This window comes from the organism of the source record quoted next, unplaced genomic scaffold (assembly GCF_019419815.1).
Source record: "Pyrus x bretschneideri cultivar Hongxiangsu unplaced genomic scaffold, Pyrus_bretschneideri_v1 Contig74, whole genome shotgun sequence".
NCBI classification, from domain to species: Eukaryota; Viridiplantae; Streptophyta; class Magnoliopsida; order Rosales; family Rosaceae; genus Pyrus; species Pyrus x bretschneideri.
In genome coordinates, this window is record NW_025999814.1 from 422,517 (window position 1) to 439,690 (window position 17,174).

General features: G+C 36.3%; 1 protein-coding gene across 1 annotated transcript; it reads left to right on the forward strand.

Moving 5' to 3' along the window:
* Nucleotides 1-6,913: 6,913 nt before the first annotated feature.
* LOC103950385 (indole-3-acetic acid-amido synthetase GH3.17) lies at nucleotides 6,914-10,226 on the forward strand. The gene is made up of 4 exons (XM_009361582.3): nucleotides 6,914-7,883; nucleotides 7,962-8,063; nucleotides 8,184-9,028; nucleotides 9,390-10,226. Exons 1-4 carry the CDS (start codon nucleotides 7,582-7,584, stop codon nucleotides 9,974-9,976), a joined length of 1,836 nt encoding a protein of 611 aa, XP_009359857.2. The 5' UTR covers nucleotides 6,914-7,581; the 3' UTR covers nucleotides 9,977-10,226.
* Nucleotides 10,227-17,174: the final 6,948 nt, after the last annotated feature.

The window sequence follows — 17,174 nt, forward strand, 5'->3', positions numbered from 1 at the left end:
ACACTCTGGAAGATTTTGTTTATTTTGCTGAAAGTGAATCACACTTGTCAGAATTCGAAGACCCTAATTCATTCAAGAAGCCATGACTAGTGGCAACTCCGACAAGTGGATTGAGGCAATGAAAATTGAATTGAGTTCCATGGAAAGCAACAATGTTTGGGAATTAGTATAACCATTTCAGGGCATCAAATTGATAGGGTGTAAGTGGGTGTTTAAGACAAAAAGAGATTCGAAAGGAAGCATCGAAAGGCATAAGGTGAGGCTAGTTGCAAAGGGATTTACTTAAAGAGAATGGGTTGATTATAAAGACACGTTCAGTCCGGTATTGACAAAGGATGCATTCAGAGCTATTATGGCAATAGTGGCACATTTTGACTTGCTTTTACATCAAATGGATGTAAAAACAACCTTTTTGAATGGTGATTTAGAAGAAGACATATACATGACTCAACCAGAGGGTTTTATGGAGGAAAGGAAAGAACACTTAATTTGTAAATTGAAGACATCCATTTATGGATTAAAGCAAGCATCAAGGCAATTGTACTTAAAATTCCATCGAGTTATAAGGGAGCATGGTTTTGTTGAGAATCCCTCTGATGCATGCATTTACTTGAAAATTAGTGGGAACAACTTTATTATTTTGGTGCTCTACGTAGATGACATTTTATTGGCTACGAACAGTATGAGTCTCTTAGATGACACCAAGTCTTTCATGAAAAACCATTTTGAAATGAAGGACTTGGGTGAGGCTGCATATGTTTTGGGTATCGAGATTAAAAGGGACAGGAAGAGAGGATTACTAGGGTTGTCGCAGAAGGGATATATAGAAAAAGTGTTGAAGAGATTCAATATGTCAATGTGTGGAACTATAGAAATGCCGATATCCAAGGGAGAAAAATTGAGTAAAGAAAAATGTCCTACGAATAACTTAGAGAAAAAAGCTATGCAAGACAAGCCATATGCATCGCTTGTTGGGAGCCTAATGTATGCACAGGTTTGTACACGACCTGATCTTGCTTTTACAATTAGTGTTTTGGGAAGGTTTCAATCCAACGCTAGTAAGGCACATTGGAATGCAGGTAAGAGAGTATTGAGGTACCTTCAGAGGACTAAATCACACATGTTAGTCTACAAAAGAACTGATGATCAACTGGTTCTAGAAGGATATAGTGATGCAGATTTTGCAGGTTGTCCCGATGATTTGAAGTCAACTTCTGGTTATGTGTTCATGATGGGTGGTGGAGCTATCTCTTGGAAGAGTGTTAAACAAGATATAGTGGCATCGTCAACAATGGTAGCTGAGTGCTTGTCCTGTTGTGAAGCAATTAATCAAGGAGTCTGGTTGAATAATTTTATCGCAGGTCTCAGTATAGTCGACTCGATCTCAAGACCAATACAACTTTATTGTGACAACAATGCAACCATATTCTTTACCAAGAATAATAAAAGGTCCAATGCTACCAGAAATTTGGATATTAAGTTCCTTGTTGCCCGTGAGAAAATGGTAGAGGGCTTAGTTAAAATAAATTACATGGAAACATCTTCCATGATTGCTGATCCATTAACCAAGCCAGTTCGTGGTGGTCTTTAAGAAGCACATACAGAAGATGGGGGTTTTAGAGAATCTTGATATCGTGAATTAGTGAGAGCCTATGGTTTGATTACATTATGTTCTTGTTTTCAACCTTAGTTATTTGATACATGCATTAAAGTTTACAGTTTATCTTTGCTAATAAAGTTATAAACTGCTGGTTGCAGAAGTTTCCCATTTGCAATTTGTAGTTATGATACAATACATTTTTAATGTGTTATTTGGAAAATAATTTATATTTAATTGTTACTACAGAGGGCAACTTAAGGGTCTCGATATGAGACAATGAAGAAGACTAGTTTACTAGTCTTATTAAAGGTGGACTATAATATGAGGTGCATTACAGAAACATTCAAGCATGCATGTTGTATTAATTTTTCATGTCTTGTTGGAGTTTCATGTGTATGATAGTTTTATGATAGTGATGCAGGGGATAATGTTTATGTTTTAAGGACATGACTCCCTTTAGTTCTTATGAATGCTGGCATATGACAGAAACTTGTTACTGGGATTTTGTCGTTCCTATTCTTATGGCCACTAAAGTATGATTTCTTATATGGTGGCATGTGTGAAAACAAGTGTTGGCTCTAGTGGGAGAATGTAATCTAATTAGAGCTGCACACTAAGTTTATCACTTGCTTAAGGGATTAAAGTCATAAGAGATTGGGATAGACTAGACTTGTAAAGCTATCAGGGAATGTATTTGATCGGATATAAAGCTGGAAGTAATCCTAGTATGAATAGGTTTAACTATTCTGATATGATAACTTTGGTTTGTGGTGATAAGGATATTTGTTTATACAATTTGATTAGGATTACATGATGGGAAGTAACCTAATCAAATACCACCACTAAGGATATATAATAGAGGTCCCCACATTCACACTGATTACTCAAAACAGAGAGAACAAGCCCCATTGTTTGTTAATTGCATACAGTAGTGTTGAGTGCAGAAGAGCTCTCGTTTTTCTGCTGCAATGGCTTCACAAGGTTAGTGATTAATTTTATTTGTGATTTGCTTATTTCCTCTATTAACTATATTACAATGTACTCTAAGTTGTAATGTCAAACAAAATTCAACTAAAGAAAAGTTTCCTCTTATACAATTTGTAGATTGAATTTAGTTACGTGTGATTAAATCATACAATATGTAAGTATATGACATTGAATACCGAGAGCAAATACGGCACTGAATATGAGCAAAAGCCTTTTCTATTGATCAATTTCAATATCACATTTGTAACAAATCCGATCACAAAATTGAAATGATCTAGAAGAAATTACATGCAAATCAACGAATAGAAAAATTTGAGATCCAATCACCAAAACCACACCTACTCAAGATGCCAATATAAATCAACTGCATAACGACATGAAGTTGCAATTCCATTCTAATTGCCAACCGAAACTCTTATAGAGAAACTACATAATACACATCAAACTCAAACTTGGTCATATGCAATTTCTTAAGTATAAAACGTACTAAAACCTAAAAAACATAAACCTCACAACCCTCTAGATTTGCATGGATCTACAAACCCCATCCTCTAGTGTCATAGTGTCATCGTCGTCCATATTGAGCCCAGCCACTATCCTACCCAAAACGCTATATTTCATCATTGGTCTAAAATGGAACAAGCGTTGATCCAACAAACTAGTTGGGATTTGAGAAAAATAGAATCATATGAAGGAATAACATGATAATGAGAAGGAAGAACATGATGATGAGAAGGACATGATGGTGAGAAGGAGGATATGTTGGACGTCAATCGGTAGGCAGCATAGTTCAGTCGAAACTCTCACCATCTAAATGTGGAAAGTGAGAGAGAGTGCTTTGCATGGAAAGTGAGAGAGACTGCTTTGCATATTATGTGACTTAAAACTTAAAATTCTAGCGTTAACCATTCTAAAACTATGACTTTAAAATTGAGACTCTAAATTATGGTTCTTCACTCTGAATCAAATATATCAATAAATGACAACAAATTAAGACAAAGAATTGAGAAGAAGTTGGTTTGGAATTTGAGTGAATCCAAAAATCAATTATATATAATTATATGTTTAATTCGCTATTTATGTGAACCGAACCATAACTCTCCAGTTATCATTAGACTAAGTGCTTGTGACGTTTTGCATGTTAATCATGTTCTGAATCATATGATACAAGCCCAAATTGCTCTATTTCTCTTTGAGTTGGTCATTAATTTGAAGAACAACTGGACGGTGGATCTTTCGTTTGGTCAAACAAATGATAATATATTTACCGGGGGAAAGTGAAGAGCGATCTCACTCTTCCCTTCCAGTTCCCACCCCTAGTTTGCTCCTCTTCCCCTGCCCATTTCAAAGGCGGTCTGTCCCCCCTTAAGACGCCTACTTTGTTTTATCTTAAACATGAAGACCTAAATTAGCAAACCAAATCTAGCAAATCCCGATCAATATGTCCTAATATTACTGTTTAGCCATTACTATTTTTCTTCCTCTTCAAGCTGTTTAACGAACAACGGTTTTGTATTGCTCAATTGCTTCCCTCAATGAGCTCGCATGACGGCCTATTCTTTTACCTGAAGCAAACTCAAAGGTTCAAAGCCTCAAACCCTCAACTTCCTTTATTGTTACACACACCCAAAACAGCTAGCCAAATTTTAACACATCCCAATGAGCCCCATGTAAAAGAGAACTTGCCTAGAAAGTAGGGGATTCTACGGTGACACGATATGATGCATGACATAAAGGGAATGATAAATCACCAGTTACACTTAAGATTTTGCTTTAGAATTGGGTATGTGACTATTCTCTCAAATTTAACCCGTTGCATTCATGTTACTTGACCATTTTAAGATAGAATGTTGTAATGTTCTTTTACCGAACTGTGAATCTGAACTGCACATTATGAATTATAAAAAGAATTTACTTGAGCAATAGTGGTTCATCATGAATACCATTAAGGAATATGTACGCAATTGCCTCATGTTTCTTTGAAATTCTGACACTTTTTATTGAGAATGGTTCTCATAGGGACAAGATGTTTGACAAAATATCTCTTAGAAGCCGAGCTAGTGTAAGGAGCCAAAGCAGCTACGCAAAGTAATGTGCGAGCTTCGTCTTGCTCCCGAGAATAAACATTATGATTTTGCAACTAACACATGTTGTGTATGACAGTTGTATTCTACCATACACATTTTTTCTGTTCTCAAGCAAGCAAACCCAGAAGTCCCAACACTTTTGAGACCCTGTCGTGACATGCTACCTCAGAGAAAAATGCATGATTGGTGCTTGAGAGACGGAGTAGGATTTTCTCCCCTCTTTTTTTCCTTCCCCTTCCCTTCCCTCCCCTTCCATTTGAATGGTCACAGTTAAGTCATGTGAACATCTTATATTAATTTTTTTATAGAAAAAGAAAAACAAAATAGAAAATGAGAGAGGAGGAGATGGAAGAGGATGGAAAGAAGATGGGAGAGAATTCTAGCCCGAAACGGAGTAGGATTGAGAGACCCATGCTAAATGCCTAAAAGCCAGTTCATTACGTTAACGCCTTACAATATTAGTTTTGATGGGGCCATTCTGCTATGTGACGTCGTGGGTGTTTCAAGACCAGAAAGAAGCCTTTTCTTTTCCATTTCTGGCCTAACTTCTAAAGTAGCTTACTGTCTCTTGCAAGTCTACAACTTTATGAAGTAGGGCAGTTCCTAATTTACAGAAACTTTTGTTTTCCTTTATTTTTTATAAAATAAAAAGAAAAAAGTTACAACATTGATTAAGTTTTGGGGTGAGGCTACAACATGCTAGAGTATTGAATACTTCGTCGCTTAGGACAACCGATGGATTGCATCTAATCGTTTTAAGTCGCAGAGTATTCAATGTTCGAGAGCATTTTAGCCTTTTTTTTTATTCTTTTTTTTTTCTTTTTTTTGCAATTTTTGAATGGTGTGTGAACTATAATCATGTAAGTATTGTTCATCAAGTATTGACTTTACCCTTAAGGAATTGGCTTTTTCTTGGGACATGAGTGGAGCCTGTGAAAGATTGGAACTTTTAGCCGTATGCTGGGGTTCGTGCATTTGTTGTATAGGTGGACAATAATTTACTCAAAAATAGTACTCTCTTTGTCCTCAGATCCTTCAAATTACCAGGCGGACAGTTTACAAGCCAACACTTTCTTGAGTGTTGGTTTGGTCCAATCATAATTTGGGTGACTTCAATTTCCAGAGTAGGGTCCTTGAAATGACATATGATTCTCTACTAACTGGCATGACAAACATTTTCTGTCTATATATCAATTTTTTCTTTATTTTTCTTTTATATTTGTTCCTTTTGCCATTCTTTCTCTGTTTCTCACCAAGATTTGTTATTGGAATCACGCAGGGTTAAACATCAGTGGATCGTGGTAGGATTGTATCGTTCATAATGCACCAGAACAAAGATAAATGCGATCCGTGGGACACTTAGCATGTTCTTTCAAGGAGATAAACTTACACGAGATGCTGCAGTAGCGATCTCTTAAGTCAATCATACACTGTCATGTATTTTAAGTTTCCTACGTGATAATGTCTAATTGACTTGAGATTCCATCTTTGTGTCATCCAGCACATAGAAGTTCTTCACCAATGCAAGCAATAGACTTGCGCCTTAGCATGAATGATCTGATTTGGTGTATAAATTTTAATATTTTCTTCAACATTAGATATTCTTACCCAGCTGTAATATCTCAAATATGCTGACTTATTAGACACCTCCTAGTATTCGATTAGGAATGAGATATTGATTTGAGAGCTTCATTAATCTTAAACAATGAGTAAACAAATCATTTCCTTGAAAAGATTTCATTTTATTTTAGAGCCACAAAAGTCTTTGTGGGTCTGGTGCAATGCCTGGTGGTGAAAACTCGCCTATCACCTTGTGGCCAGGTTTTGTCTGCTTGAAATTAATTAAATTAGCAGCCAAATAAACCCCCACCTTAATTTTGTACCATAATTATTTTTGGCAGAGAATGTGACAAACCACTGCTTAATCCTGTTTTAATGAAGTCTAATCAACTCTTTTTGCTAAATGTCTGCTGAGATTAGCAAAACCTTGACTTAATCTATCAGTCCCCTTCTTGAAAAGAAGTTTCCTGTTAAAATCTCTGTTACTATCAGAAGCCAGAGCTTGTCCATGATTTCTATACAATATTTTGATGGCATTATCTTATTGTTGCATTAGCAATTGGATACTTCCACGCAAAGGAAATTGAAACTCGAGTGCACGGAAGAAGTATCCACTTAGTCAACTGATTTGAGCTACATATGCGATATTATAGTTGGTTAATGAATTTTTTTTTTTTTTCTGAGAAATAAGTCTTCTGTTGTTACATTTCTTTTAATTATTATCTCATTCCATCTGTCTAATAGATAGTGAGTATTCAATTAATAGTTAGGTCCTTGGCTGACTAATGGTTGATTTGAGCAGACAAAAGATGTAAACTTGAACCTTAATTTTTTTCAATATTATTCACAGCTAACCAGACAAGGCCACGTGTGTAGGACCTCCATAGCGTCCTCAACTTCCCTCACATTTCCATTTTTTTATTTTTCAGATTTATTTTATTTTATTTTATTTTTGAATATACATCTTTTCCCGAAGTCCCCTCCAGAGTCTGTTATTTATTCATTTCCCTCCACCCTTTCTTCTCAGCTGCTACACAGAAACCACATTGAACAGCCTTCTATTGCAAGACAATGGCTCATACAAATATGTAGCACTTTCTCTTCCTTTGCTCTTTAAGCACTTTCACTCTTCTTCCACTTTTTTTCTCCTGCAAGGCACCTTTTCATATTACAAAATTCAGTTCAAAAGGGAAGAGAGAATCTGTTTTTTCTTGGAGTTTCAGGTCTTAACTGATCAAAATCAAACCGAAATTCCGGTGAATTTTTCGATTCATTGCTTGTGTGTCACAGTAAATGACGTCCTAGAATCGGCTCGGACCAAATTTTCTTTTTTAATTTTGCTTTCTAATGTTGCCAAGGATGATTCCCAGTTATAATCCAAATGACAGTGAATATGGTTTGAAGCTTCTGGAGGACCTGACAACAAATGCATATGAAGTACAGCAGCAGGTGTTGGAAGAGATACTAGCGAAAAATGCGGAGACCGAATATCTGAAGGGCTTTCTCAATGGCCACCATGACAAGAAGGATTTCAAGAACAAAGTTCCTGTTGTGAATTACGAAGATGTCAAGCCTTACATCGAGCGAATTGCCAATGGAGAGACGTCTGAGATCATCTCGGCTCAAAAAATCACTGAGCTCCTCACCAGGTACGAAAAGTATATGGTCACAAGTACAATTTCTTATGTTTCATGAATTTTAGTTCTAATAGTTATGTTTTTTCGCAGCTCGGGAACTTCGGGAGGACAGCCGAAGATGATGCCTTCAACCGTTGAAGACTTGGACAGGAAGACATTCTTTTATAATCTCCTTGTGCCTGTGATGAACAAGTGAGAAGCTACCTTTTTCCTCCTTTTTGCTGTGTCTATATTAAATTTTACTGTTGGTTCTAAATTGATGTAACAGTGAAAAACAAGGTAACTGAGAAATTATATTTGTTTCAAACTCAGGTATGTGGATGGCTTGGACCAAGGGAAAGGAATGTACCTCTTGTTTATCAAACCGGAAATTAGTACTCCTTCCGGATTAGTGGCAAGGCCTGTCCTGAGCAGCTACTACAAGAGCAGTAACTTCCGCAACCGGCCTTTCAACCGGTTTAACATCTACACAAGCCCGGATGAGACCATCTTGTGCTCAGACAGCAAGCAGAGTATGTACTGCCAGTTACTCTGTGGTTTAGTACAGAGGGATGAGGTCCTGAGGGTCGGTGCAGTTTTCGCGTCCGCTTTCCTCAGGGCCATCAAATTCTTAGAGGACTACTGGGAGGAGTTGTGCTCAAACATAAGCTCAGGTATTGTCAGTGCCTGGATCACTGACTCCAGTTGTCGAAACGCGGTGTCTTTAGTCCTCGGCAAACCGAATCCAGATTTGGCCGATTTGATCAGGCACGAATTTAGTAACAAGTCAATGGAAGGGATAGTTAAGAGGCTTTGGCCAAGAACAAAGTACATTGAGGTTATAGTCACAGGGTCCATGGCTCAGTATATCCCAACTCTTGAATTCTATTCTGGTGGACTGCCTTTGATTTCAACAATGTATGCTTCTTCTGAATGCTATTTCGGGATCAATTTCAACCCGCTAAGCAAGCCGCATGATGTTGCTTACACCCTCCTTCCGAACATGGCCTACTTCGAGTTCCTACCCGTGGAGAAACACCACGAAGAGGTAGCCCCGTGCAACAGTGTTTCTGGTCAAGATTGCGCAAACGCAGATGAGGAAGAAAATTTAGGAACAGTTGATCTAGTGGATGTGCAGCTTGGTCACTATTATGAACTTGTTGTCACAACTTTTACAGGTACTTTTACTTCCTATTTTTAGATCAGAGTCTGACCCACATGCTTCATGTATTTTACGTTTCATTTCTTAAACGTGACAGTAAAACTTTTACCTTGCAACTATAAAATACTACATTAGTTTTTTGGTATCCCACTCACTAACTTGAGAGATTCTTGTGTGTCACCAGTTGTATACAACTATATATCTGTCTCTCTCATCACATGACTAGATAGGAGATGAGATAGATATACACATGGTTGTTTATAACCAATGACATAGAAGATTTCTCCGCTAACTCATGATCCGACTGTGAATTTTTGGTCTTTAATTTACCTCATCATAGTAGTTTTATCAATCTTCTTTTTATACTGTTTACACAGGGCTATACAGGTACAGGGTTGGTGACATTCTAATGGTGACTGGCTTCCACAACAAAGCTCCTCAGTTCAGATTCATGCACAGGAGAAATGTGGTTTTGAGCATCGACACGGACAAAACCAACGAAGAAGACCTTCTAAACGCCGTCACGCAAGCAAAGCTCCTGCTCGAGCCCCTCGGCTTCCTCCTCATCGAGTACACCAGCTACGCGGACACCTCCTCAATCCCAGGCCACTATGTGCTGTTCTGGGAGCTCAAGACCAAAGAAAACAACGACACGATAGAACTGGAGACCATCATTATGGAGCAATGCTGCTCCACAGTGGAACAATCCCTGGACTCGGTGTACCGGAGGTGCAGGAGGAAGGACAATTCCATAGGACCACTGGAGATCCGGATTGTGCAGCATGGGACTTTTGATGCACTCATGGATTTCTCTGTGTCCCAGGGATCTTCTGTGAACCAGTATAAAACTCCCAGGTGCATCCAGTCAGAGGAGGCCATTAGGATTCTGGATTCCAGGGTGGTGGGAAGATTCTTCAGTAAATCAACTCCTCTATGGGAGCCATTTAGAATGGAGACTCAATAATTTGACTGACATAAACAAAAACATGGTGAATTTTGGCATTTCCCTGGATTTGACTGACATAAACAAAAACATGGCCACTCCGGGATTTGATTCATTCCCCTGGAAATGTTAACTGAGAACCCAATTTCATGGTTTGATTTGTAAAAGTTCGTCTTATATATTCTGTGATTTCCCTCTCATTGTGTAAGTTGGATTTGGATTAAAATTTAGACTACTTTTTAGAAAAATTGGATTAAAATTTCTCCTCTCAGCTCAAAGGCCAAAAATTATAGAAGGCCCTTTTTTTGGGGTGAAGAAAAGTTTAAGGGGAGAGTGATGACTTTCACCACCAGTGTCAAGGCATATCCACAACCTCGAGCCTAAAGGACTTAGGCGTGGTACCTAATTGTCAGCTGCCACTAATATGAATTTACGTAAGAATTTATAAGTCTCGCACCAACGAAAACTGCTAGCAATGAGACTCGAATCTTGGTGGGGCGACACATAAAGCAGAGACCTTACCAATTGAGCCAACCAGCTATAGAAGGCCTTGTTTTCCAGTGGTGAAGGGAAAGGAGGCAAATTAAGGCTAAGATGCAGCCACGCCTGCATGTGGGAAATTAGGCAAAACGCCCATGGAGATAGGTAAGGTGGACAATGAGTGCAAATCAAGGAGACACAGGAAACTGTACAAGCAAAGGGGACCGGGCATAAATAATACTAGTCAAGTCAGTATATGCATATATAGCTAGCCAAGCACTTTGGCATTTCTCTCATGCATTTATTGGGAAAATGTGGTCTTAACCACCACCAGCTCTACCCCAGGTAGCTGCACAGCGGAGGCGGAGGAGGGGAGAAGGAGGGCCTGCCCTCGAGTCTCATGTCCTCTCTCTCTCTATCTCACTCACACGCCTCTTCCTTTGGATCTCATGATGATACAAACTTATATGGCTCCACTCCACTCATGCACTGCTATTCAATCATTCTTCTTGTTTCTTTTCTCTTTTCGAAAATCTTCGCAATGTACCCCTTGTAAATATCGATTTTTACAGAAATGTCGGCAACCTAATTACGGATACATCTATTGAGAATTTCGAAATCAATATCCATAATCGTTGACTATCGACAAAACTGATGGAAATGTACCTTGGAATTATGACCTTCTTCCGACTTGTTACATGGACTTGCAAGTATAAACGAGCCAATTTACTTTGCACAATAAAAAATTTCAACAATTGAGGGTTATTTTCGTGCATTTAAAACAAACAAAAAATGTGACAAATTTAACGGTAGGGTGACACGTTTTAAAATATTAGAGGCCTCAAAACCCAAAACCCTAAACGTAGACTTTATTGTTCTCTTATTCTTGAGGACAATGGAGAAGACACGTAAATGAATTAGGATGCAATCTCAATCTGTGCATAATATTGTTTAGGTATAAATGGAAATTTAACTTACTTGGCCAGTACTATTTTCTAACCGGGGCATTTTAGGCGTCGGTCTTTCATGCATGACAACCCAAATTAGCTTAATCTATACGTTTGTTTAGTTTGTTTGATTCGGTGCTTAGAGTAATTGCTTTTGCATGCCTCCAATTTGGATTACTAAACGAATTGCAAAATCGATCTGCAATACGAAAGGCTATTACATGTCAGTACTATTACTTACTTTAAATCTTTAAATCAGAGAAGTAATCGCACATATTTGTTCAGGTATTAAATAAGGGATTTGTTATTAGCACTCCAAAAATCTTATTCTACACTCCAAACTTTCTACATTAGGAAAGAAAAATACACTTGTGAGGAGTGTAGAATGAGATTTTTAGAGTGCCAATAATACTTCCCTTAAATAAACGTATTTTTGTTGAGCGATCTAATATATGGTTTCTCATATGAAATAAGTTATTTTATAATGTGTAACAAACTTTTTTATTCTCTTATGTGTTAGTAAGCGCATGATATGTTGGAAATCAAAATGATCTTTAATATACTTTGTACTCATTCATGATAAATAGACATACATATTATGAAGGTACTGAGAAGATGAACTATGCTAACAAGTAACACTCGTCCTCAGTATTAGGACTTCAGTAACTCTCAGTCTCAACCCTCCCATTTCACGTAGAACAATAGATACTTATCTAACTCATTTATGATCTACATACACCTGCTCTAATACCATGTTAAATGTAAATTTGTAAAAGTTAACGTATTTCACTCTTAATACTGTACACTTTAAAGGGACGACCAACAAAAATACGATGGATGTCACTGCTTGCCCCGCATCCCCATATATACACACACACAGAGACATTTGTGAATTGTGTTTGGCATTTGACAAATAGTAATGAAAGAGAGGTAGCTCTCACTCTCTCAGCTGTGTATCAAGAAAATACAGAAAGAAAGATCCGACAGGCCACACGTATGCTGTGCTGGGGGTCATGCATGCATGTTGGATTGGAGATATTGAGAGAGAGAAAGATGACCAGCTTCTGTAGCTGTCTCTTTTGGCTCAAACCCCCAGCAGGTTGTGCGTCCTTTTTGTTAGCCCCACTTTATAATTTGACATGCAAATAGAACTGGGATTGGGACTTTTCTGGTTGCTCTCGTTCTGTTTCGGATAAGGTCATGTCATTCTGCCATGCTCAGAAAACGAAACGACATCCGGCATGGGTCATTCGTGCTTTCTCCAGATATATATAGCCTGTGGTTTTGGATGATAGTCATGTGATACAAACAAGGATGGGGTTTTGCCACTTCCATCGATTTCCAATGTCGATATTTATACACCACATAAATTATAATGAGATTTCTTGAGATTTTGAGAGTATGTTTAACTATAATTAGTATTTAAATCCGTGCGATGCTACGGGATGTAAAACTCTATTAAACATGTTAAATATATTAAAACCTATTTACATTTATATTAGAATCTAAAAATGATTCAAAGTCTATTTAGAGATCACAAAATATAAATGTCTTTAGTAAATGTATAAAATCTTAAATGCATTTAGACACACATATCATTTGAACAAAAGGATCAGGGCTCTTGGTATGCTACAACCAAATAATGTAAAGTAGCTAGGTACAAATATCATCCATATTTTTCTATCTACACATATCCCTGGTTGCTCATCTCTATACATGCAGCACAATAACTATACAACTCCATCATCGCAAGTCCTCACATCATCTTTCATTGCATTCCTGAAAAGCAAAGTGATTCAAAAATGTATTTGCTCAAAAGTTTAAGGTATTTACCATATGTTTCCTTCAGTCAATTGAAGAAATCTGACATTTTAGTAGATGGGGTTTGTACAAAAGAATAAAAATTCTTCCTTAGTTTTTCAAATTAGACACTAAATTCTTCAAGAAGCATAATAAGATAGTGTCCTCGTATATATTGATTATTTATTGATTACGTAATACTTATATATTGACTATTTATGATTCAATGTTTAGTTCTCCACAATGCATAGTTAATATATGGTAATTACATTGAGATCAATGAACCATCAATATGAGAGAATTCTGTACAAAGATCTATTTATCAATTGCGAAAGCATGCTAAGCATAATTTTTGTTGTGCATTTCAGTTCGCATATAAATATTTCAGTTTAAATTTACATCATCTATGTACATTTCAGTTCACTACGTAATTTGCCAATCTCAATTTTAGTTCACATATATTAAATTAGTTCACCTTCATATACACATTACATGTCACACACATTTGACATTTCAGTTAATATTCGCATAAGTCACATTCACACATAAAATATATAATTACCTCAGGCAAGCAATTCACCCTCCACATAATATGCCCCTAATTCTTCTGCTTTTCTTTTACAAATATTGCAGCGCTTCTAAGAAGAAACATACCTAATAAGATGTAATAACTATCAAACTCATAGAAATATAAACCCACATTCCATTACGATGCTAATAAACTAAATACTCAAAAATTCTTTTTGACATTGCATCAGAAATCCCTTTATAAACCAGAAAAGCAAATCATACTTCAATTGCAGGAGAATAAAAATAAAAGAAAATCAAAATGTAAGACTACTTATAACAGGTTCAAGGATGTGATTCATAATATACTGTGACATTCCACATCGTCAAGGGGAGTGATCCTTAATTCCACATCGTCAAGGGGAGTGATCCTTATATGTATATTCTCATCCCTACCTAGCACGAGGCTTTTTGGGAGCTCACTGGCTTCGGGTTCCGTAGGAACTCCGAAGTTAAGCGAGTAGGGGGCTAGAGCAATCCCATGATGGGTGACCCACTGAGAAGTTGCTTGTGAGTTCCCAAAAACAAATCCGTGAGGGAATGGTAAGCCCAAAGGGGACAATATCGTGCTACAATGGTGGAGCAGGCCCGGAAAGTGATTCGCCCCGGATCAGGATGTGACATATACTATCATTACAAAATAATATAGAAATGAATATATTCTTCAAGAATGAAAAAAAAAAAAAAAAAAAAAAAAACATCATTAATGTTACATGCAGCTCCTTAGGAACATATCCTGCATCAACAGCAGCACGGGTAGCTCCAACTAAGGAAAGGAGAAGAAAGAAATGTTAGATTTATGTTATCCATACTGCAAAAAAAAAATGATTGAATTAGATTGAATCTGACCAATTTTGAATAAAACTAAACAATTAAGTTAACCTCTTCTTCTCATATGGAGTAAATCTTGTCCGTTGTTTTGCTTCTACGTACAAACTACAACGCATTGTTTACTGTTTAGACACAAAAATAACATATTTAAAATCCTCAACACCATTACAAAAACTATATGCGCAATATTATTTACAGATAAAGGATAAAGATTTACTAACAGAACATTGGATTGTAATAAATTATCTTCGGGCATGAATCTTTACTTATTAAACAACACCAAATCTAGAAAATTAAGGAAATTCATACCAAAAACTTCAACTGTCACACATATAGCTATAAATTTTAAATCAAGTACATTTTCATCTTCTTAATGATGTTTTCAGTCAATATACCATTTGTCCCCAAAACACTTTTGTGTTATAAACCTAGTTGTAATTTAATATTCCACTAAGAACAATATAATACACACAAAAGTACCCTCTCCTTCCCCTCTGTAAAGGAAGAAGACAACAAAGAGAGAAGATGAAAAAGAACCGATTTAAGTATCAGGTGTTACATAATTTACAAATGCTACCTCTCTCAACCGATGTCAAAATGTTCCCAATCAAGATCAATTGCAATTCTGACATAGTCATACCGTGATCAAATCGCTTCTAAGAAGCAACATACCTAATAAGATGTAATCTATTATATATAAAGAGAATGGAAAAGGTGAATAGTGATTTGGTGTCATCATGCTTCAACAAAAAATTTAGAAATAAAAAACTTTAAAGGCATTCCAACATAATACATCAAATAAGGTAGGGGTATTTTCATCATTTTAACAGTATTTATTTAATAATTTACTTTTTGGTGTTTTTTTTTAATTAGTACCTCACAATAAGCTAGCAATAATGTGATTCAATTTCTTTATTTTTAAACACGTTCAAAACATCTTCAGAGGCATATAATACCAGTTATAAAAAAAAGGTTTTTCGCACGTGGATAACAATATGATTAAATAAGTTATCAAATGATTTTTTTTTTTTTAACAAATGATATTATCTACATTAAGGGGGATATGGTGGGCTTAGCCTCACAATGGGCTAGTAATAATATGATTCAATCAGTTATTTATTAAATATTATTTTCTCTATTTTTAAACACATTTAAAACATCTTGAGAGGCATGTAATTCCGGTTATAAAAAATGTATTTCGCACACGGATAATAATGTGATTAAATTAATTGTCAAATGATTTTTTTTTAATAAACGATATTATATAAACTAAGGGAAAGGGAGTGGGCTTATCCTCACAATAGGCTAGCAATAATATGATTCAGTCAATTGTTTATTAAATATTATTTTCTCTATTCTTAATGTAAATTCTATAGAGACTGATTTTATTATGTGAATTCAGCTACTTTAATTGGTTTATGAGGGATTTCTTCTAGCATGATCTAAAATTATTCATTTACTTCAAATGTTTGACTTTCCCTTTGTCAATTTACGCACATAAATACATTTAAAACATATAAGTTGCGAGTAGCACGGCGTGATTTAAAAAATGTCTTCTGCACGAGCGTGAGCGCGTGCATGAAGGCTAGTAACTATAAAACTAAGAAAAATAACCCCAACTTCCTTTGTGGGCAGTAAATTAAATACTCAAAAATTATTTTTGACTTTGCATTGTAAACCCCTTTTTGTAAGGAGAAAGCTTGGCTGCTGAAGAAATCAGCATTAGCTCTTGCTGTTAGCGAATCACGGGTGGACACGTGTCCAAATTGTGATTAAAAAATCAATTACTTGGACACGTGTCCATCCATAATTCGCTAGCAGCAGGAGCTGCTGCTGATTTTTTAGCAGCCAAGCGCCGTTCCCTTTGTAAACTAGAAAAGCAATAACCATATTTCTAAAAAAAAAATACTTTATGCACACAAATAATCAGGTTAACATATTATCCATTGCACTTTATGAAAACAAATATACGCACTGGGCAATTATATCTTGAAGGCCAAAAATGCAAAATACCTATAGTAAAAAACTCAGAAAAAAGTGAGAAATTGATAATCCATTAAGGAAAACAACAAAGAAATCGATTGGGGTACCAGTGTCAAGCGGTCTCAGTTGCCTTGAAATGGGGGTAGCACCCGAGTTTCAATTTTCATGCCCTTAAAATTAAAAAAGGACATGTTTAAATCCGCAAATAGAAGCATTGTATATAAGAAGAATATACTAAATATAATGAGTTTCAGAAGCCCAACCGTGTGAGTAAAATCCTCATGCCAGGTTGCTCATGGATGACCTCCTAGTCCTTGGTGCAGTCTGGAGACTTGGCTTCCTGCTTTCAAGTTTAGAAGGGAAGTAAATGGTTTAGAGAATAAGTGAAAAATAACTTGCATCTATATAACATTAAAATTATGTACACCTTTTTAAGTGACAATGACTTGGTTTCACAATTCTGATTTTCGAGTATTTTGGTACACGATTGGCACAGTTCTAAAATCTTGTATTATGATTTGAATTTCTGTTATGCATGCATATACTACAAAAGTAATATAGTAATTTAAAGGAAAGACACTTGCAGCCATGTTTCTAATTGCTGCATCTCT